Source organism: Barbus barbus, assembly GCF_936440315.1.
Source record: "Barbus barbus genome assembly, chromosome: 26".
NCBI classification, from domain to species: Eukaryota; Metazoa; Chordata; class Actinopteri; order Cypriniformes; family Cyprinidae; genus Barbus; species Barbus barbus.
Window position 1 is genome coordinate 25,439,385 of NC_136754.1, and position 24,383 is coordinate 25,463,767.

The following is a 24,383-nucleotide window of genomic DNA, read 5'->3' on the forward strand; positions in this document are numbered from 1 at the left end:
CTAAAATCAGATAATATGAATTAAAGCTAGGTAAAGATGCAATCAGTTTATTTATAAAATTCCTATCATCCCAATTGGGTCCATAAATGTTCACCAGCAAGACCTGGGTTTGAAACAGCCTACCTGACACCATAATATAACGACCCTGAGGATCAGCAATAACATTAGAAGCAGAGAACTGAATTTTTTTATGTATTAATATTGCCGTTCCTCTTGCCTTTGCATTAAATTTAGAGTGGTAAATGTGCCCAACCCATGGTTTCTTCAACCTAAGAATTGAGTAAATGTGTCTCCTGAAGGAAAATTATATCGGAATTAAGACGTTTAAGATGAGAAAAAATTCTGGACCTCTTTATAGGACCATTAAGACCTTTAACATTCCATGATGTAAACCTAATGAATGGCTTTCCTGTCATTCCTCTGTTTGATACAACAGACATAGTACAGTATAGAAGGATGAATACTGCACCTGTGGCATATGTAAACCTGGTATCCAGCTGAGTTTCTCAATATCTCTGGCAATGAATGAAAAACAGCCCAAAAACAAATTGAGTATCCAGAAGAAAAAAATAAATAAATAAATTGTAGTCACTAAGGCAGTAAACCAAGCCATGAACATTACAACACCCTTTCCTATGTGTACCTCCCCAACTGAGGTAAACTGCAGGACTCCACTAATCCCATTGCACTCCCAGCTGCCCATTAACTACTTAACTGTTGAGCTCCCGACATCCTATCTCTTATACATCACAACAATTTGTAAATACTGCAATCAGTAAATGACAGGCAATCAGAAAAACAGAATTATATATATAAAAAAAACAAATTAGAATAGAATAATAACAATAAGAATAATAAAATAATAAAAATAAAATCTGGAGGGTCAATTATGGTCCATCTTTCAGTGTTTTATTGCAGTACCTTTCCAACGACGTAAGCCGTCATGATGACTAATCCCTCCACTGGTATTTTAACGGTACCCTCACAAACAAGGATGTGAACCGTCGCAGTAGAAAAGAAGAAAAAAATAATAATTCTTATAGTAGATGCACCTTTAAATTCGTTGTTCAGAAACAGTTTGAGTTTACCGGGAATTACTCCCCGGCAGCAGCAGTCACGTTGATCCGACGTTCAAAGAAGGCTTCGGCTTCGGGTGCTGACTCGAAGGTGAGGGTCTCCCCTTCGTGAGTGAATCGCAAACGGGCAGGATAGAGGAATCTGAAACGAATCCCTTTTTGATAGAGCATCGTTTTGATGTTTTTGAAGGTGGCTCGCTTCTTGGAGAGTGCCACGCTTAGGTCAGGATAGAATCTGAGAGTCTTCCCTCGATACTGCAGTTCGTGTTGCCTGGCCCAGCGCAAAGCTCGTTCCTTCTCCTGGTATCGATGAAAACAAACGATAATGGGTCTTGGAGGTTGACCATCCCTGGGTTTAGGTGCCAATGCACGATGCGCTCTTCCCAGCTCTGGTGGTTTCTCAAACACCTGAACCCCCATGACGTCTTTCAGCAAATCCGAAGTGAACTTGACCATGTCCGTTCCAATTTCGCATGTCTTCGGGAACATTTATAATCCGAAGGTTCGCCCTACGTGAACGATTTTCAAGGTCATCCAGACGGTCTAACAGTGCTTCGTTGTTAGCTTTTAACGCAGCAATATCTGCCTCCGCTTTACTGAGAGCTTCAAAGTTTTCCCCAGCCGTTGTTTCAACGGTTGCCAGACGTTTACCAAACGCATCCACAGTCTCTTGAAACGATTCTATGGAAAGTTGTATTGGTGCAAGGGAAGACTTGATTAACGCGCTCATGTCCTCTTTAAGATGTTCGCGCTGTTTTTCCAGCTCCGTAGTCAGCATACTTAAAGAGAATTCCTCGTTATCCGCTGAAGCAGCCGTCGCCATTTTCGCTAGCTTGCTACTTATCGAAGTTCTCTTTGGATCTGGATCAGTTTTCGTTTTATAGTGAGGCATTTTTGACGCCAAACTTGTATTACCGTCCACTACTGCTTGTCTGATCTGTTATGAGTAACAATTACTGTTGTTTGAATTGAAGTTGTCGGGAGACTCACACATACACGTCCGCCATCTACATTGCTCAAACCGGAAGTCGCTATTTTCTATTCTGATAAAAAGCCTACTAGGCTATGACAACAGCTTCAACAGAGTTGGCTAGCTGGATACGAAATAATGTATGCAAGTTTCGTGAAGTTACAAATAAAAATGCAATGTGAAGCACAGAGCTGTTTTTCTTTGCAGCGCCTCAGTGCGCCTGTCTGGTATAATGTGTGACAGCTCTATGAACGAAATCTTTCGACCTGATCGATGGAATATGGCAATTTTGGTCTCTTTTTAATCGGGAAAATTTTCTGAAAATAATTCTGTGCAGTTTTTCAAGATCTATGCATGTTTCTTGAAGTTACGTTAAAACGTAACAGGACTGCAAACTCCGTTTTTGTTGTTTTGCTTAGCTTCATGTCCTAATTCTGTTTCATGTGTTATAGCTCTATAAACAAAATGTTTAGATATCATGCTGCAAGATGACAGCTCAGCACTAGGCTCTGTCAAAAACCTCCTATTGTCATTTATTTCATATTGAGGAAAGACCATTTCTTTTTTCTGTTAATGTATCAGTTATACTTTAAGAATGGTAACTGGTAAAAAGTGGATCTCTCCTCAAAAACAAGCTGCAGGCGGAAAACACCTCAAAACGTTCGAAGACGACGTGGCCTCCATTGTTAGCTCTTCTTGTATAGGCTCTGTAATGCAGTTATGCTGTATTGTGCAACATGTAGCAAATGCCATGGTTACAGTAGACTTGGCAAGTGTTTATTTATTTTATTTTTTTGTAATGTAGACTTCCTATAAAATATTCGTACAAAAATATTTGCCTATGGAATATTTCACCGCTTAATCATGTAGATTAATAGCACGCACGTGAGATCTTCCTTCGCGCCAACAACGAGTCTCGCCAGCAGCTGATTACTCTACTTTTCCGTAGTGTCTACTGCAGGATGGATACAAAAGTATAAAATACGTTTTGGTTTGACAACATCGTTCATATGTGAACTATCACAATTAAAGCACAAAGGCATAACAACATTACACACCGAGGCCATTCACAAGTGTGACAAAAGAGAAGAAACGCTTCCCGGAAGAAAAGTTCATCATGACTAGTTGAGTCATCCAGTTTAGCGGTGAGTATACCGTCTAATAGGGATGAGTCAACAGTGTAATTATAAATGTAATTACAGAAATTAATTACAGATGTACTTACATAAAGGTATTTTTAAAAATATAAGTACAATGTAAAAACATGCATGTACACAATACGAGCATTGTACCTGATTCATTAAAATGTAAGTACACAGTAGTTAAGGCCACCTAATATAAAGTGGGACCCAGACTTTTTTTGCATGACACTTCTAGTGTCCCATAAACCTATAAACATAATAATAAGCTTGTTTGTTGTCTGAAATGTTCGACTACCTGTTTTACCTATGTAAGACATTATAAAGACTGTTATAGCTTATAAAGCAATGTGCTATGTACATAATGCATTTTGCCCATAAAATCTTGAACTTGAAGTTATAAGCAATCAGTAACAGTTATCATAAATGTTTTCCCATTTTAAGAAATATGTAGTGCTTGAAGCACCAACAAAAAGCCATGCTTTCACGGAGAGGTGTGTATTGTTGTTAACCAGTAGCCAGGCAACCTCCCCAAGTATGGTGTTCCTCAGGGGTGTAGGGTATCACTGGTGTCTTGATGCTTCACAGTATGTCAGACAAAGGAGTTAGCAAAGTCATTGCCTTTTTATGTGCGGAGGTGCAAATCCAATGAACGAAACTGACCGACAATAGCACGAGTGAATGAATTACAAATTTCAATGTCAGACAAAGCCTACACATCCTTGAAATAATGGAAACTTCAATACACTTAAGTGCTGCCAGCATTTAATCTGGTAAGTAAACATACAGATAGTGATACTTTTGGCATAATTGCAATAGTTTGACTTAACAGTTAAGTACTCCTGATTTGCTGATCATTCATACATAATTTGCACAAAACATAGTGCATGTAAAATATATATATATATATATATATATATATATATATATATATTGTAGGAAAACTGTGCACATCTGACACATGACCATGCTATTCTCTGTTCATTATACCAAACCAATTTGCATGCCAGTTTTATCTGTTTTTATCCAAAGCTCTAGCATGCCGCAACAATTTAATCTTGAGCCAAGTGAAAGCTCATGTGATTCCCAATGGCTTGCCAGGCAGTAAATTAATACCATGTATTCATACCATAGCCTACCAACTGCCGTGACAGTTGAAACTAACTTGTAACTTTCTTTCTTTCTTGCTTTCTTTTCTTGAAAAAAGTGAGTTAATGGTAAATGGTTGTGTCTCTTGATGAAACAGAATACGTTCACACCTTTAGCAAAGTACATTGACACCCTCAGCAACTTTAGTCAATGAATAAGGCATGAATAATTTATGTTACTCACAGTTTTGATCGCTGTTTATTTGTTTTGTAAAGCCGTAGCAAATAGTTTAAAGTTTAAACTTTTATAGGCCAAAGAGTCAACACAGTAGGTTACCTTTGACATTTAGTGCATCATTTCTTCATGACTGCTTTTCTTTGCTATACTTGCAGCCAGTGCCTGACCCCAAGCAAAACTTTGTTACGGGTCCCTGTCAGTGTGTTCATAAAAAATACAAAATTACCCTTTCAGAACAGAAAAGGTAAGACAATTACAAACAGGTAAGACTAAATATAATGAATAAAAGATAGAAATTAAATACAATTTAGTCTACTAAATTGATAAAGTATTCAAATATAAAAATAAAACACTGCATAGTCTTCACCGTGTGAATTAAATATACACTGATTAAAATGAGTAAAGTTATTCACTGAAGAGAAGTGAACGATTCTCTAATTTTCTTTTTTATTATTAATATTTAATGACAGAATGACAGCAGCAGTTTTTTTTGTTTTTTGGTTGTTGTTTGTTGGCTGTTATCGCTTTAAGACCAAATGCACTCATATATAATACTGTCAAGCTTTTGATTACTTTCCCAACTGATTATGTTCACTTAAGACATAACTCGCTGCTTTTAATTGAAAAGTTATCAGGACAGGCATGTTTTGTGTATTTGTCAGTTGAAGTGCATACCTGAAGCCCAATGTAGCTATGTTTTGCTTTGCGTCAGATCGTGAGCAAGAAAGCTCTTTTGCAGGTCAATACGTTTGTAATCCTTTTTTTTTACGGTGCATGTCCACTGGCACAGAGCAAGCTGGTGGTTTGCGGCCCTTAAACTAGAAGTACCAGCACTGCTGTCAGCTCAAACACATAGGCTGTGTCTGAAATCGCATACTCTCTTGAGTAGGTACTTATTTTTAATAAGAAATTATTTCCCTAACAAAGTGCACTGTAAAAAAAAAAAAGAAAAAGAAAAGTTGAGCCAACTTAAAATTTTAAGGCAACCAGCTTCAGCAGATTTTTGAGTTCTCTCAACTTATTTTTGTAGGAGATTCTCAACTTTTTGTTGTATAAACTTAAAACAAGTTGAGAAAACTCAAAAATCTGCTGAAGCGGGTTGCTTTAAAATTTTAAGTTGGCTAATTTTTTTTTTACTTTTTTACAGTGTGTGTTCTATGTAGTATTAATGTGTGTAGTATGAATGTAATCTGGACATAATACATTTGGCATGTTATCATTATCACGTGAGTTGCCAGTGCCAGTTGTGTCGCTTCACTGCCATTCACAAATCCTCTCCTGTGACTGGATAGTATAGTGTCCACCGTATGCACACGTTAGAATCTTGCCTGAAATAGTAGGGTACTTATTGTGTACTCTATTATGATGAGTACTGTGAATTCGGACATACTTCTTTTGTCACATACTGTTTTTCACAGCCATAGTGTTACTGAAGCAGACTCACAATGAAATTCTGTTTGTATTTCTTGCTATTGCATTTCAGTATAGAGGAACATTATTCCCCTATCATGTTTTTGCAAGGTAAGTGATTACCCATAATTTTAAACCATCTGAAATCATGAAAAGTGTGACATGTTGAATAACAAATGTAAAAAAGAATGTAGTCATCCTGGGTCCAAAGGTGCATGATTTATATAGTTTAGCAGTAATATTTAAGTTATATCTAACAAGGGAGAGTGCTGATTCAGACCAACAGCATGATTGCAAGTTGCTTTTATACAGTTCAATAATCAACAATGTAATATTTAGTAACCAAGATTTTACTGCCAGTTACTGTTGTGTTTTTGCTCCGCCAATAGAAACAAGAATCAAACCGTTGTGATCTCCAAGCAATAGACAGTAGTGCTATTACTGAATGGATCATTGCTTTTAAACATTCAATAACTCACTCATAAAGACAATCACTTGTTGCCCCAATTATAAGCTATTGCTTTTTTACAATGGTTAAGCAAGAAGTTTTTATTGTGTGTAACTTACATTTTGCAAACAGTGTTTCCAGTTACATTGTCTTTTGTTACTTTCTTATCTGCCAAGATTCAAAATATGTAAAAGTTAAAGAAGAACAATAAGATACAGGTTGTTAGTAATCAAGTCAGTACCTCCCTCTCTCTGCACTACAGAAGTTGCATTTGAAATAGCATTTAGTCTGTATTTACATACTTGCATAAATGAATAACGAATGAGGCCATCTACTGGCATAACAATGTAACAATGCAGGTAAAGTCACCTAAAATAGCCACTACTAATGTAAAGACTTGTATTCACTAATGTGAAGTCTGTCTGCAACATGCAAACACAAGAGGGAAACATACTGTACAGTGAAATGTACAGTGCTGTTGCACTAACTAATCATTAAGCCCTATAATGTACACTCATTGTTGGCTATACAATATGTGTTCATAATGTTATATAATGACATTATACTTTATAGCCTAAAACATATCCAGATGTGGCTGCATTTTTACTGTAGAATATAAGTAAATAATTTGTCTGCTTTAATTGTCATACAACATACTGCTCTATGACAGTGTTTCCTGTTTGTGCTATTCTGCTGCACTCTAGTGGGCAAATCAAATATCACACTTTTTTCTGTTTGGATCCAATAAAGGGTTGTTCTGGTAGGTTGCATTTAGCATAGTTGTGGTTGATGATCTGGAGATTATCAAGAAACAGGTTCAGTCCTGAGGAAATGCACACAATGAAGTGGATTGTTACCACGATGACAAAGCACTTTTCAGGTTTTTTTAACTTAATGATCTAAACTATTTTAACTGCATTTTTCTTGTAGATCAGACAGGAGCAAATGTACCTACAGCCAATGTGCCCGTGGCTCCTGGTGAGAGTTGAATTCAATATATTTCACAACCTTATTAAACACATTGACAACTCTTTAAAGACTTAAATATATATATATATATATATATATATATATATATATATATATATATATATATATATATATATATATATATATACAGTGCAGTGACATATGAGTCACTTCTTGCTAGATCAACATGTTTTCATTCTCTTCACTTCATGTATCATGTATCTGATCATATGATCTGTACAGGTGCAGATATCTGATAGTTTATCAGATTTTCTCTTTCTCTGTTAGTATATACCATTGGCCCTCATCGAGGAAATGAAGTTTATCCTACACCAGCAGCAGCAGCAGGTAAAGACATAGACATGAATGATGTGTATAGAGTTCACATACTGTAAGTAATCATGTTCTTCTCTGCTGCAGGTTATGTGCCACCTCAGGTCCCAATGGGCATGCCAGTCCCAGACAGACCACTGGGCTGTCCACCAGGTTTGGAGTACCTCACCCAGGTGAATAATAGTATTCTCACAATTAAACATTTACATTCACTATAGAGAACAAAAATCATTGTTCATATATTAACCTTTCTCTAGAATCTGTGTTATAGGAATATAGGAATGGGAACCATGAAGAATTTAATGGTTCCGATTCAGTTCTTTTAATCAATTCCAGTTCCTAACAATTTTTTAAATACTTGTAATAAAATCTATCTATCTATCTATCTATCTATCTATCTATCTATCTATCTATCTATCTATCTATCTATCTATCTATCTATCTATCTATCTATCTATCTATCTATCTATCTATCTATCTATCTATCTATCTATCTATAACAGACACACACACACACACACACACACACAGACACATATATACACACACACACCATTATACCTATGGAGAGTCCACATAAGAATAGCAAACGTATGTGTGTATGTGTGTAGAAAATGTTTTCAAATGTGTGTTTTCAAACGATGAGACAATTGAAACTGCATGTAACTGTTGGACCTTTAAAAAATTGAAATAGAATAAAACTGCATGTATCTTTGGCTCTGCTTCTCTCTGCGTGGATGAATGTGGTTTCTGGAATCAGTGTGCTTATGGACATCTTATGAGTACAGATGAACAAATAATACACTCTATGCCTATATTAAGTTCTACAGTGCTGCTTATCACAGGTTGACCAGCTTCTAGTTCATCAGAAAGTGGAATTAATGGAAGGTAATGTTTGGCCACTGATTGCACTAGAAACAGTTTTCTAAACCCCTGTCACATGACTACAAATGCTCTCTTTCTCTTACAGCTCTCATGGGATGGGAGACCAATAATCAATATGTGGTGAAAAATAGTTTAGGACAGCAGATGTTTTTTGCTGCTGAGGAGAGCAACTTTTGTACTCGCATGGTCTGTGGACCAATGCGCTCCTTCCTGCTTCATATCCAGGATAACATGGGACAGGAAGTGATGACTTTATCCCGCCCCCTTAACTGCGGTAGCTGTTGCTTTCCTTGCTGTCTGCAAGAGGTACAGTACAATATGATCACTTCACCATTCATACTGTTTCATGCATATTAGCCCAAAGTTTTGCATCCTGCTCTGCATTCCTGTATACCCGCAAAAAAATAAAAAGGATAAGTGATTATAAATATTGGAAAAATATCGATATAGCTTGTCTTAGTATGTCAGTACTGCCTCATATATTTCAGATGGAGGTTCAAAGCCCCCCGGGCAGCCCAATTGGTTATGTTATACAAAGCTGGCATCCTTTCTTGCCAAAGTTCACCATCCAGAATGAGAGAAAAGAACCTGTTCTGAAGATTGTGGGGCCGTTCTGTGACTGCAAATGTTGTTCTGATGTTAATTTTGAGGTATGATGCATACATTATACCATAACTTATACTGTCATGTTCAAAATATAATAGTCGTGGCCTAATGGATAGAGAGTTGGACTTGTAACCCCGAAAGTCGTGGGTTTGAGTCTCAGGTTCGGCAGGGATTGTAGGTGGAGGGAGTGAACAACCAACACTCTCTCCACCCTCAATACCACGACTGAGGTGAGACCCTTGAGCAAGGCACCAAATCCCCAACTGCTCCCCGGGTGCTGCAGCAGTGGCTGGCCTCTGCTCTGGGTGTATGTTCACTACTGTGTGTACACTTGGATGGGTTAAATGCAGGGCACAAATTCTGAGTATGAGTCACCATACTTGGCCACACACCACTTCCCCCTTTGTATAATATTATATTATATAATACAATACAAATGTTCCGTAAATATAAAGCCAGTTAAAACAACAACTGACAGCTGAAGGGTAAAATAGAGCAACTTAAATACAGGGCAAATGAGGGAACTAATGGCAAACACCTGAAACAGTTAAATTAATAACCATGACAAATATACATGGCACGAAACTAGAACAAAGGACAAGAGGAACTAATTAAAACAAAGCAGAATTATATAAAAATAGAAACTAAGGCCTTTTCTCAAATGGAAGGCTCCATCCTCCGGAGGTCGCATTTGTAGGCTACATACATCATAAATTCTTATTTTAGAATATTAACAGTTATAAATTTGACCATTATTCTTAGTTAAGTGTAAGTTGTTGTAATATGCTTTTGACTAGCGAATGCAATGCTCAGTTAACTGAAATAAACCAGGCTTGATGACGGATGCAGCCTACAAATGCGACCTCTGAAGGATGCAGCCTTCCATTTGAGAAACAACTGCAAGTCTGTGAGAATAATAATATAATAGAATATTTTATTCAGATTTAAATTGGTCTAAAGTGACAGTAAAGACATTTACAATGTTGTTTTCAAATAAATACTGTTCTTTTGAACTTTTTATGCATCAAATAATATTGAAAAATGGTATAACATTTTCCACAAAAATTGTTCAACACTAACAAGAATAAGAAATGTTTCCTGAGTACCAAATCAGCATATTAGAATGATTTCTGAAGGATCATGTGACACTGAAGTAATGAGGACTGATGCTGAAAATTCAGATTTGTCATCATATGAATAAATTAAAATAAACAAAGCCATGGTGATGATAAGAGATCCCAATGTTTAAACAGTAGTCTATAATGTATAACAATGTATATACTATTAGATAAAAACAATTATTTTGCTGTGAATGAGATTACTTTGTGAATGTCATATTTTGTGCTTGCAGAATGAATTTCAACTGATTTATAAATTAAATTCTACACCATTTTATGTGTCTGACTGATCATCAATCTAACAGTCACATGCTTATTGCCAGGTGATGTCACTGGATGAGTCCTCAGTGATTGGCCGAATTAGTAAACAGTGGACAGGATTTGAAGCAGAAGCATTTACTGATGCAGACAACTTTGGCTTACAATTTCCAATGGATTTGGATGTGAAAATAAAAGCAGTTATATTAGGAGCCTGCTTTCTTATTGTAAGTAATAGGTGCTCTTCATTAATACATTTTTTTTACATTATGCATTTGCTTTCCTGTCAGTTTTTAAGAATAGTTCTAATAGTAAATCAATCATGGTGCAATCAAACACATTTATGCTTAAAGCCTTTTTTTAGGCTCTAACTGAGTATAATATATATTTACATAATTCCTAATTACATTAATTTACTTTTGTCTTTTTTTTCATTTTGAATATACAGGATTTCATGTATTTTGAGCACACTAAAAAACAAGAGTGAAACCATCCTGGAGATTTGTTCCCCATTTGATTAAAATATATGTTCTTTTCTTTTTTTAAATACAAATGCTGAACAATTTTCTCTTTACACTTAGTATCATAGCTAAAGATTGAGTGGGTCATAAACATAATATATATATATATATATATATATATATATACAGTGGGTACGGAAAGTATTCAGACCCACTTAAATTTTTCACTCTTTGTTATATTGCAGCCATTTGCTAAAATCATTTAAGTTCATTTTTTTCCTCATTAATGTACATACAGCACCCCATATTGACAGAAAAACACACAATTGTTGACAATTTTGCAGATTTATTAAGAAAAACTGACATATCACATGGTCATAAGTATTCAGACCCTTTCCTGTGACACTCATATATTTAACTCAGGTGCTGTCCATTTCTTCGGATCATCCTTGAGATGGTTCTACACCTTCATTTGAGTCCAGCTGTGTTTGATTATACTGACTGGACTTGATTAGGAAAGCCACACACCTGTCTATATAAGACCTTACAGCTCACAGTGCATGTCAGAGCAAATGAGAATCATGAGGTCAAAGGAACTGCCTGAAGAGCTCAGAGACAGAATTGTGGCAAGGCACAGATCTGGCCAAGGTTACAAAAACATTTATGCTGTATAAGGTTCCTAAGAGCGCAGTGGCCTCCATGATCCTTAAATGGAAGACGTTTGGGACAACCAGAACCTTTCTTAGAGCTGGCCGTCCGGCCAAACTGAGCTATCGGGGGAGAAGAGCCTTGGTGAGAGAGGTAAAGAAGAACCCAAAGATCACTGTGGCTGACCTCCAGATGGGAGAAAGTTGTAGAAAGTCAACCATCACTGCAGCCCTCTACCAGTCGGGGCTTTATGGCAGAGTGGCCCGACGGAAGCCTCTCCTCAGTACAAGACACATGAAAGCCCGCATGGAGTTTGCTAAAAAACACCTGAATATTCTCTGGTCTGATGAGACCAAGATTCTAAGCGGAATGTGTGGAGAAAACAGGCACTGCTCATCACCTGTCCAATACAGTCCCAACAGTGAAGCATGGTGGTGGCAGCATCATACTGTGGGGTGGGGGGGGGGGGTTCAGCTGCAGGGACAGGACGACTGGTTGCAATCGAGGGAAAGATGAATGCGGCCAAGTACAGGGATATCCTGGACGAAAACCTTCTCCAGAGTGCTCAGGACCTCAGACTGGGCCGAAGGTTTACCTTCCAACAAGACCATGACCCTAAGCACACAGCTAAAATAACGAAGGAGTGGCTTCACAACAACTCCGTGACTGTTCTTGAATGGCCCAGCCAGAGCCCTGACTTAAACCCAATTGAGCATCTCTGGAGAGACCTAAAAATGGGTGTCCACCAACGTTTACCATCCAACCTGACAGAACTGGAGAGGATCTGCAAGGAGGAATGGCAGAGGATCCCCAAATCCAGGTGTGAAAAACTTGTTGCATCTTTCCCAAAAAGACTCATGGCTGTATTAGATCAAAAGGGTGCTTCTACTAAATACTGAGCAAAGGGTCTGAATACTTAGGACCATGTGATATTTCAGTTTTTCCTTTTTAATAAATCTGCAAAAATGTCAACAATTCTGTGTTTTTCTGTCAATATGGGGTGCTGTGTGTACATTAATTAGGAAAAAAAATGAACTTAAATGATTTTAGCAAATGGCTGCAATATAACAAAGAGTGAAAAATTTAAGGGGGTCTGAATACTTTCTGTACCCACTGTATATATATATATATTTTTTTTTTTCCCATTACAACACAGTATAGTAAAACATCCACCTAACTAATAATTCTTACAGTTTTATAACAGAAGTACAAACTTTTTTCATACACATTTCTTCTTGTCACTTTACCCCTCTTTATTTTTTCAAATGAAGAAAGGTGTGTCACCATAAACCTGCTGTAAATATAACATGTCAGCCATCTAGAGCATGTCAATGTTTAACTAATCCGTAAAGTGTTGATTTAAGGATTCACAATGGCCATGAATCTAAAAAGCAGGATGATACATTTAAAGAATTCAAGATAAATTCTTATTTAGAAACTTCTTCAACTGTGCCATTCTGTTTTTAGATTTACTAGTAGTTCATGACATTATTGTGTGTCCTGTCTCACTTTATCAGTGTGCTATTTTAAGTCACACATTCCCTTCTGCTCGACCCCCAGGCTTTCCTATACTTTCAAGGGCACAAGTTAGCTTTGCAACAGATGTATCAAAAGATACTACATGCTAATTTGTGTGAAAGTGCTGATCTGTACCACAAACTGGATTCGAGTGCAAAAGTATGTATGATGTTACATTGCAAGTTTGTGTTTGTTATTGTGTTTCTGTGAATGTAATTTGATGCATTTGTGGCTTTTTGTCATAAATTAACATGTTTGTCATGAATAAATAACTTCACCATTGAGGCTATGAATGTAAATTATGCCTTAACTTCATTGACTAACATTTGTTTTGAGGGTACATGAAACAAGAAGCAAGACTACACATATTGATATTTTTGGTACTGGTTTATGATTGATACCATCTTATGATATGAAGTAATACTTTCTATGGTAATAAAACTCTTAGAGAACCAGTTGTAAAGAGACACAGAAACAGATTGTGCAGTCGTTCCTGATGTGAGGAACCAGGACCATTGGCTCTGGTAAACCACGGTTTTCTTGATAAATTGTGTGAGTGTCATAACTGTTAGAGATAAATATGATTTTAAATGATTAAACCTTTTTAAAATAATGAGTTCTATGTATACAAGGCAATACTTAAGGGACAAAAAGCCATTCAGTTCTGCCTTTTTATGGTTTAAACCTTTGTCTCAACGTTGTTTTCCACTATGTGTTGTTTTAATAAGATATGTTAATTATGGGTGGATTGTGAGATCGCATGTCAGGCTCATCTAATTTCTAAACATGAAAAAAGACAAGTAAAACATAAGATAGTAAAAACCTGAGAAATGCATTAAAAGGTTTCTCAAAAAGCAGAAGAAGAAACTTTAAATACACCTGAAAGTAAAACATAGTCGGTTTCGAAAACGTTGGCCCAAATGTTGTCAAAATCAAACATACATAACTGTCTGTATCCATGGAAACACTTCAGTCTAAAAGCCATTCGACGTAACCTACTGAAAAAAACAAAACAAAAAATCATACGATTTCTTATGAAATCATGAGATTCTCTTTCGTTTTTTTGGTAAGGGGCGTGTTCGTGATCAAAAGCAGGTTGTTTTCCGGGAAGGAAACTCATGCACAGTGTGTGAGACAGATAAAGAGCGAAGAGAAAAAAGCTCTGTGTAACTTTCGCCCACTATAATAATAGTAATAATAATAATATATAAAAAAGAACCGACCTATCTCCAATTCAGTTCAAAACTCAAGACTAAAACAAAATCTTCGGCATCAGTATCCACAGCACTTCACTTTGAACAAGTAACAGGTGAGTTGTTTGCATATTAAATTAATGCAGCATACAATATAAAAACGTTTTGTCAGTTAACCTGTAACGTCAAAACTAAGACTGAATAACTCGGACTAAGTTATAGGCTACATCAACGAAGTAGCATAGAAATCAGCTAAAATCAGATCCTTAAAGTAACAATTGCATGTTTACATGTTACAGTAGCCTGTAGTTTCTAACCTGGATTCATCACGATATGTAGGATTATATCATAGTTATTTATTTATGCATACTATTTCTTCACTAAAACTGTATTTAGCTTGAATACTGACGGCCTATAGTGGAAAGTAGTAAATAATAATATATTATTTATTTGTTTGCTCGGTCATCATTAACAGTTTCTATTATTGTTTGTACTGTATATAACGATGTGGCTCACTGAGTAATCCAGTTATTAATTATCTAAATAACTGACAGATTGTTTATTTGGTAATATGGTCTCCTGAATGTCTTCAAAATTTGTTAAATTAATATAAAAGTATGAATTCACTTTTTTCTGTGTATTTTTGTTATGAATGCATTATGGTTTACTGGTTACTTTAAGTACAAAAGCTGCAGCTGCATGGTATAATAACTATTGTTACAAACCTCTTGTATTCGAGTGGATTATCCCAAAATGTGTTTAGGTAGGCTACATGTGATTTGCATTCTGTACCTGCGGTCCAACTTCCCGGTTATTTGCTGGTCAATTCCCAGGTGTTCCCAACCTGGATATTGTGTATTAATTCCATCCTGTATGTTTTGAGGACTCGCTTGCTATGAAAATCTTGGGCTGCTGAAATTCCATTCCTACAAAGCATGGAAAAAACATACAGAAAAATATTTGCTTAACTTGCTTTTCTGGTTTGCATGTTTGCAGATCGTAATTTGTAGCCTTCCACCATGGCAACAAATAATGGTGAGTGTGTCAAAACCTTATCATCAGCAACCTGATCCCTGGTTTTCACATGACAGTGAGAACAGTGCCAATTGTTGTTCTTTGATACTCTTTAAACCAGGTTATTCAATTGACCTCCAACCACAGAAAAATGCAATTAATCCTGCCCCTCCTTATAACCAGGGACCAGCCATACCAGGCCAAGGTAAGGAAATTTGGAATTTTCATAATCCTCACTTTTCTAGATCCTACTGCTTAACACGTCATTTCGTCTCTTTGAAAGGTCAAGTGCCTGTGATGCCAGTTCCACAAAGACCCGCTGGCTGCCCACCAGGACTGGAGTATCTGGCCCAGGTAGAGCTTTACTGCTGGATATGAACAGCTCTGTATGCCACTGTGTTTTTTTTTTTGTGAGATGAGATGTGAGATGTGACTCGGCTGGGCTTTCTGGGCTTTCAAATGCCACAACAAATGCCCCGCTTCTTGGAAGAATGTGAAATACTTTGGAAAAACTTTAAACACGATTATCGATTATCATGCTATCCAAAGTCCTAAAGATGGTTTTTAACATTTATTTCCTTTTTCCAACACAGGTTGATCAACTTCTTGTACAGCAGAAAGTTGAGATGGTAGAAGGTAATGTTGTGATATTTTTTTTTTTTTTACTGATATTATATGAATATTTTGCATGTGTTGAGATTAAATGACTATTATCTCAACATAACAGAAATCAACTGACCCCCCTTGGTTACTTTTGCTTAATCACACAAGCTTTACACAACATCCAGTAGGAATAAACTGGCCATTTCCTCAAACGATGTGATTTTTAGTAAAAAATGCATACACTTATAAAGTAGTAAAAATTTAATTAATATGGGCTGGAATCAGGGCCGTCCTTAGCTGATGTGAGGCCCTGTGTGTGTGTGTGGGGGGGGGGGGGGGGGCATTGTGTTAATTTATTTAGCTGAATATATATATATATATATATATATATATATATATATATATATATATATATATATTATTTTAATATTTAATATGTATAACGTGTATATGAAATAGAATACTTATGGTCCATTTAGTACCTGTTTAACACTTTTTGAGCATAGATCTGAAAATGAAATTTCCAAATTAAACTGTGTCTCTTTTTAAAGAAGACACTTGGCAGATTATTGCTGAAAAAAGTTACAAAACTAAAAAAAAAAAAAAGTTTAAAAAAAGAAGTTTATTATTATGAAATTGCACAAAATACTATTTTTTTAAATTTGATATATTTTACAAAACATTTTTTACTCTAAAAGTGTGAAAATCAAAGCCGTAAATCTTAAATTTGAGGCCGATATGTGTTTTCAGGAAGATTTTGTTTGGGTACAGTTCCACTAGATGAAATTCACTTCCCACTCATTTCTAATGCGGTTAGTTTTGACCGTGTTTTTTTTTTCAGGATCATTTAACCTTTTTGAATCATGATTTTCATAACAAGTGACAAAACCTATACCAAGTTTGTACAATTCAGATGAAGTAAAAAGTTCTAAAAAACTTTTGGTCAAAAATGACAAAACAGCGCCAGAGAATTAATTAAATGGTCACACTTTTGACTTTTCCCTCAATGAATTCCTAATTTGTTGCTTATTAATAGTTAGTAAGGTAGTTGTTAAATTTAGGTATTGGGTAGGATTAGGGATGTAGAATAAGGTCATGTAAAATAAGGCATTAATATCTGCTTAATTAGCACTAATACATGGCTAATATTTTAGCTAATTAGCTAATAACTAATAGATGTAACTATAAAATAAAGTGTTACCAATTAAATTATTATTTATAGGTTGAAAATGCTGTTTGTATTCCCTCTGGATACGTTTTGTTCAGCCACAATATTTTACCTTGTTTTTGTGTAACTTCTGTAATCTGTAGTATTAAACCACCCAAACACACTTCCATAGAGTTAGAAAATAGCAAGGCCTTATCTGTTAATATGGTAGTTGGCAACAGTTGCCAGGCAATTGCAAGGCAGGACTGTAACCAAGTAACCAAGGTGGAGCTTACTGATGGGTCAGTTAATGCAGTGCACAAAACTTGACAAAAAAACATGGATCTTACTTTTGTATTTTTGTTTTATTTTGTCGTATCACAGTTATATTGGGCTGGGAGACCAATAATAAGTACATAGTGAGGAACAGTATGGGGCAACAGGTGTTCTTTGTGGCTGAGGAAAACGACTGCTGTAATAGACAGTTCTGTGGACCACTTCGTTCATTCGTCCTCCATGTTCAGGATAACATGGGACAGGAAGTGATGACACTCACTCGTCCTTTGAAGTGTGGAAGCTGCTGTTGTCCCTGTTGCCTGCAAGAGGTAATACAGATTTTGGTTCATGAAGTTACATTCTGTTTCATAACTCTCACTTTTATTCAGGTTTCAAAGTCTGATTTGATTCTCAGGCTTCATTGTTAAAAATATAAGCTGGTTGGTGAAAGATTGTAGGTTCAAACTAGATTAATGTAGATTCACGAACTATTATCATTGTGCTGTTTGTGTGGAAAAAAACCCAAAACGCTTTGGATGAAAATCTTTTTACAATCCGTATGTAAACTGCTGTGCAAAAATTTAGGATTGATAAGATTTTTTTATGTTTTTGAAGAAATTCTCCTATTAGATCTTAAATTTGAATTAAATTATTTTAAAATGTATTTTTTTTAAACAAAACCCAGACTGTATATTGAATCGAATGCATGTCTTCTATGATGGGCATGTTTTTAATTTTCTGAATTAAATTTAAATTAATTACTTTTTGACATGCATAAAAAAAAAAAAAAAAAAAAAAAATCAGTGATACAATTGAAGAAAGACTGAAAATAAAACTTTATTAAATTGTTTGGCATTTAAAAAAATTATTTTAATGACTGTGTCAAGGTCTATAAGTCTCCTAAAATATCAGATAATTTGACCTTTTCGTGAAAATTCAAGGTTAGTTGAGCTTGTAAAATGCCATGTGGTGCGACTCGTAAAATGTAATATCTTGATTTTATGATAATATTAATAATTCATAATTTTTGGCACGCATAGACACTCGTAGATGTCTTTGACCCTATTAATATTTTAGACCATTGCTAAATAAACACCCAGCCTATGCATGTCAGGCTTTCAAATCAACTTCACCAATGTACTGTTGCGAATGATGTGTTGCATGATGGGCATTCTGCAAAGCCACCATCATTGGTCATGCTTGTGATTTAATTAACAGATTACATGCAACATATAAGCTGTGAATAATTACACAGATCTACTATATTTCAAGAATAATTATGCCTAAACTGAAATCACTGTTTTAGTGTCTTTACTGTGTTCCTCTTAGCTCGAAATCCAGTCTCCACCGGGTAACCCGATTGGATATGTGATCCAGAATTGGCATCCTTTCCTTCCCAAGTATACCATACAGAATGAGAAGAAAGAAGCAGTTCTGAAGATCGTTGGGCCGTTCTGTTCATGCAGATGTTGCGCTGATGTGAACTTTGATGTATGAAACATACAAGACAGAACTATTGATAATAGTTTGATCATTTGACTTGGTCTTTAATCTTAGTCATAAAAGTATAAAACCATGTGATCCTTTTACATACCACAAAACATTTTTCATGATGAGTTATTTTTTGCATCTAAACAGGTTTTGTCTGTGGACGAATCAACAAAGGTGGGCAGAATCGCTAAGCAATGGACAGGTCTGGTGAGAGAAGCTTTCACTGATGCAGACAATTTTGGAATCTCCTTTCCTATGGATCTGGATGTGAAGATCAAAGCTGCTCTTTTTGGAGCATGTTTTCTCATAGTAAGCAAAAATAAGTTATTATTATACGTCAACATATTACTGGTTGGACCAGTTTGTATCTGTTTAATCTTGGTCTGTAAGCTCTGTGTGTTTCAGAATATTAAATGATCTGCTGTTATTCTTCCCTTGTAGGACTTCATGTTCTTTGAACACAGTAAATAAATAGATTTTCTGGATGTCATGTAAGTACACTAATATTGCATATGGATATTTTTACATTTGTCAACACATAATTCTAATCATTGTCTTTCAATTAGTATTTCAGGTTGAATTTGGAACTTTTTAACATGTCCCAACATGTTAACCATGGATTCAAACATGGATCACTCGGCTAAAAATTATATTATACATATTAGTATTACTGTGCATTACATTATATAGAGTATATTCCTTCTCTACTGTTCATGAGCCACCACTAGGTGACAGCAATTCCCTTTACAATAACGTTGAGATGCTCTCGGTATCAACAAAGTACCTGCTCTAAATGCTTTGCCAAACAATTTACTAACTTTTCAAGTTTTTTTTTTTTTTTTAATACAGTATAAACAAACTTGTAACAAGCAAAATGTTAACTGCTTGATTTTGCCCCATATTTGTATTTGTTTGATTATAATAAATAGTAGAATAAAGTGTTATATATCAACATCTGCTTTTAGTGTTTGCAGTCATCAGTACAAATGTGTTATAAAATTATCATTGCTTACAGGTATAAAGGTAATGCATATTATATTCAAAAATTTCTCATTGTAAAATGTAGTTCACATCAACAGAATAAATAAAAACAGTGCAATTATTCAGAATATTCTAAACAACGTTAACAGTTTCATTTAGCACCTATGTTCTTTATTCCCAAAGTGCTCCTCAGATCCTCATTATGCCTTCTTGGAGTTAGATAATGAATAACACTTTCACTTTTTTTTTTTTTTTTTTACCTTTGCTTTCTTGTTATTTAAGTTTTCACATTGCTCAGCAACAACACCTCATTTACAGTCCATAAGAAAGCTGTTTGCTTTACCTCACAAGGAAACATTCGTAATGATGCTTGAAAGAAGTCCTTAGTTTTATCCCGAGTCATTTCAAAGGAAATTGATGTTTGTCTCTAGTCGTTTTTCTAAAATTAAGATTTTCAGAGTTGCAATAAATTAAAACTCTGTATTGAAAGGAAAAAAATTAGAAGGACCCCACACAATTCACCGTTTACTTCTAGAATGCTGTACTCTGTTCATTATAGCACACTACATTTTTATTCTATCTTTGCAGTGTATATGCGTAGTAGGCAAATTTCTCCATGCATACACTATGTATCTAGTTATAGGGGTAAAAAAGGTACAAAATTGTAGCTTTTGAAAAGGTACTGCCCAAGTGACAGCTTTGTGCCTTTTTACCCCACATGTGCCAAAATGTCAAGTATGCAACTAAAGCACACTATGTGGGATAACATTTTGACTTTTTATTTCCTTTGTAACAAATGAATCTGAAAAAATATCAACCATGATATTATGATGATAAATGGACAGCACTGAAGTCATGTGAAAACAGCATTGCGTACTGCTGGATGAAATGTATGCCATTGCATAATGTGTGCTGTATCACATATTATTATACGATCAAAGGCAGACACTGAGAGAGCTGAAATTCACTGACAGTATAGTCTGTTAAATGCATTATTCCTGTCTGCCTGCATTACTCTAACCCTTTTGAAGACCGAAGCATGTCATCCTAAACTTTCCACTCTACGCTATTAAAAAAATATCAGCAGTTGCAGTGCATACTTTGCAGTATGCAGTAAGCTATTATTCTAAGACTTGAAGAAGAATTCAGCAGTGATGATGTTTGTCTTTGTAAAAACAAATAAAATTGAATTACTACACTCCATTTCAACAATTGTAATTTTTGGGCTCTTGTCATTCATATTTACATTTTAAACCCTTGTCATCAAACCATAAGGCTCTAATTTAGTATTTATCGCAGCCTCTGTGACGTATATCTTGCGATGTAACCTTATTTCTCATATTTGCAACTTTATATCTCACAGTGTTACTTTATTTGTTGCATTTGCAACTTTATGCGATTGGTCACATTTGTGACTTAATGACCCGGTTTCATAGACAGGGTTTAGCCTAAGCCAGGATTAAGCCATAGTTCAATTAGGACATTTAAGTAATTTTTATGAATATGCCTTAGAAAAAAGCATTACTGGTGTTCATCTTAAGACAAAACAAAGGCACTGACATGTTTTAAGATCAGTCAGTAAAAGTTTCTTTCAGTTGAAACAGGTCAGATTTACATTTTAGTCTAGGACTAGGCTTAAGGCTTGTCTGTGAAACGGGGTATATCTTGTGATGTGACTTTATTCCTAGTATTTGCGTGGCTTTATATCTCACGATGTGATGTTACTTGATGTATTTGTGACTTTGACTTTACATAATTATCTAATATTATCACATTATGACTTCCATGACTTTATTTCTCATATTTGCAATATTACATCTCATAATGCGACTACTGTATATCTCGCAATGTGACTATTTCTCTTGTTACTTTTCACAATGTGAATTTTATTTCTTGTATTTCTACTTTATATCGCACAATGTGACCTTTTTGTCTCTCAAAATGATTTTATTCAATGACTTTATATTTCATAATGTGTCAGTATATTTTACAATGTGACTATTTCTCATATTTCTCACTTTATATCTCATGTGACTTTACATCTTAAAATCTCACACTATTTCACAATCAGTCCCGGTCTTAGATTTTTCTTTTGAGTATTTAGTTTTACTCATAAATGTTAGATTACAGAAGTAACATGTTTTTTCTAACTGTATCTAACCTTTGAAGTTTCTGATGTTCTATCAGTTAAGACATTAAATAACTCTGACTTGTCCTTCAGTTTGTGAGAACTTACATTTACAATAATTCTATTGGACAAGACACTTGTTTCAACAGTAAATTTTAAGGTAATTTTTAATCCTATATCCTTTTTACTATTTGAGTTGATTTGCATACTAATTAATGAATTTATTTTTAGTCCAGTGTATAACACCCATGTAAGTCAGTTCTGCATCTTTGAGGAAGAAACCCTCTTGCTCCTCTGGCATCGGCTGTAAACTTTCAAGCTGGGAGAAATAGTGGTAGCAGGGCTGTTGGATGTATTTGGTTTGATCAATAATGGAGGACTCATCTGCTGATGGAGGCGCTGAGAGACCTAGACAGCCTCTAATGAAAGGGCTTGATTGATGTTGTGCTCTGATGTGTCTGTGACAGCAGCCAAGGGCCTCACCTCATGCAGCTCCACCCACAACTCACCACCGTTCACACACATTCACATACACACCACAATCCACTGCTGATCATAGGTGTCAGACACTTGCCTTTGCCTCCGACCTCTGTACGCTTAGAGCATTTACTCCCATGAAGCTTATTAGTAAAGCATTGAATTGGTGCAGTAGTTTTAATATGTTGGGTCTAATCATTAGGATCATCAGTTTGTATCCTAGTGCTCACAGACTATGTGGTGGGCGAAGTATTTGTGAGTTGCATCTGTTTATTGAGTCACTTGTTTCTTTCCTGAATAAATCAGCGTTTTTTTAATAAATCATTTGAATAAATGACTCAATAACCACTTTTCTGTATTTTGTATTTATTTATTTGATTTTATATTTTTATTTTTAAATGGTTGTTTTATTATTGGATTTAGATATTATTGTTTATTGTAATTTGTTTTTCTTTTTTCTATCCCAATTTTTTGCAGGCAATTTGTTTTTGATTGCAATTTTATTGTAAGGCGGCCTGAACTTGGAGGACCGCTGGGGGGTTCAGAGGGTCAGTTTTGTTCTGTATATTTTGAAGAAGTAATTGTATACAATAGTGTATAACCCTTTCCATGCAAAAAAAAAAAAAGATCCCAAAAAAATAACCTCTTTTCTATCATTGGGTTACAATTATGTTTCCACTTTTGCTTGATTCAGCATGGTATGATTCCAGAGCGTTCACAGAGTGGAAATCTCAGCATGGTGAACTGTACTGATAGAGTACATGCAGTGCTGTCGCCATTCAGGATAGGTCACTTGATTGTTGTCTGGCTACTAGTTTCTCTCTGTAGCTGGTCAAGAATGCTATTTCAGATAAATAAACAGAAATATCTGATCATCCTTAATAACGCGGCGAGCTAATTGCATCTCATACTGTATGTAAACACTTACAATAACAAGACAAAAAGTGATGCAATTGCATTACCTCTGATATCAGCCCTGCAGTGAAAAATGAAACAACATCCAGATCAGCGTGGAATGAAACGGTTAAGCAGCAAGAACGGTTTGGACTGATGGTGGAAAAGTGGTTGACCCACTCCAAAAAACAGCCACTTGATGCCACCTATTGGCGTAATGATGTAAACTGCAGAAAAATCACTGAAAATTCCTCGCCACTATTACACATAGCCTGTCTAGAATGGGCAAACACAGAAAAGCGGCGTGATAAAAACACTCAAGCACACATTTCTTATTAGTCACAGGTGAGTAATGTGACATAACACTACACAGCATGTTATAGAGAGAGGAAGACTCTCCTTGACCAGTCTGCAGCTTCTACCGAGATGATGCAATGGCTGTCAAAGTGCACCACACACCAGCTGCCAAATCCAAAGCCCATACTGAGTTTTGACTTCCCAAGTTAGTGAATTATACTTTTGTACATGTTTTCCATAGTTCTAAATAACTCCAGCGTTATGCTTTTCAGACAGTCTGCTGATTGTTTAGTCAAACTATCCTTGTGAGAAACAAGCGTGCTAATTTTACTGAATGTGCGCTTGTAGTGTACTTCAAATATGAATGTGTGTGTGAGTGTGTATATACACTGCCCTCCAAAATTTGGAAACACCCTAGAAAAGTGGGGTTTTGGACAATATTGGCATGAATCCTTTTTAATTTGTGATAATTTTGCACTGATAAGGGACAACACAAACTATGAAAACGTATTTTATTACATAAACAGTTTATACATAGAAAAAACTTAAATCAAAAATTCATCAAAATATCTACCATTAGCAGCTATTACAGCTCTGTATAATCTGGGCATCCGAGCTGTCAGTTTATTCAAGCATTGACTTGATACTGTATATTACTCCAAGCCTCCTGAAAGATTGCCCAAAGATGATTCACACTGGTTGGACACTTCTCACGGA

At 35.6% G+C, this 24,383-nt stretch overlaps 2 protein-coding genes across 7 annotated transcripts; both read left to right on the forward strand.

Annotated features, from left to right (window-relative positions):
- Positions 1 to 6,019: 6,019 nt before the first annotated feature.
- Positions 6,020 to 11,025, forward strand: LOC306846505 (phospholipid scramblase 1; the record flags this gene model as incomplete). The annotated part of the gene is made up of 9 exons (XM_079379939.1): positions 6,020 to 6,032; positions 7,300 to 7,347; positions 7,627 to 7,686; positions 7,759 to 7,844; positions 8,517 to 8,559; positions 8,642 to 8,862; positions 9,045 to 9,206; positions 10,604 to 10,765; positions 10,987 to 11,025. The coding sequence occupies 9 exons, from the start codon at positions 6,020 to 6,022 to the stop codon at positions 11,023 to 11,025; spliced, it is 834 nt and encodes a 277-aa protein (XP_079236065.1).
- A 2,173-nt stretch (positions 11,026 to 13,198) lies between these two features.
- On the forward strand, positions 13,199 to 21,084 carry LOC306846629 (phospholipid scramblase 1). Of its 6 annotated transcripts, none has more exons than XM_079380122.1 (10): positions 13,199 to 13,324; positions 15,355 to 15,393; positions 15,494 to 15,577; positions 15,656 to 15,726; positions 15,966 to 16,008; positions 17,507 to 17,727; positions 18,728 to 18,889; positions 19,037 to 19,198; positions 19,331 to 19,380; positions 19,456 to 21,072. In XM_079380122.1, the coding sequence occupies exons 2-9, from the start codon at positions 15,378 to 15,380 to the stop codon at positions 19,358 to 19,360; spliced, it is 789 nt and encodes a 262-aa protein (XP_079236248.1). In that variant the 5' UTR covers positions 13,199 to 13,324; positions 15,355 to 15,377; the 3' UTR covers positions 19,361 to 19,380; positions 19,456 to 21,072. The 6 variants fall into 6 exon arrangements, with proteins under 6 accessions (XP_079236248.1, XP_079236251.1, XP_079236249.1 ...); XM_079380125.1 differs by having other exon boundaries at positions 19,464 to 21,072; XM_079380123.1 differs by lacking the exon at positions 13,199 to 13,324 and adding an exon at positions 13,613 to 13,689.
- Positions 21,085 to 24,383: the final 3,299 nt, after the last annotated feature.

Bases quoted from the DNA above. Each gene is read 5' to 3' on its own strand.
- LOC306846629 (XM_079380120.1), top strand. The intron at 17,728-18,727 runs GTAATACAGATT...TGTTCCTCTTAG, and splicing joins GTCCCTGTTGCCTGCAAGAG to CTCGAAATCCAGTCTCCACC. The intron at 18,890-19,036 runs GTATGAAACATA...GCATCTAAACAG, and splicing joins GCGCTGATGTGAACTTTGAT to GTTTTGTCTGTGGACGAATC.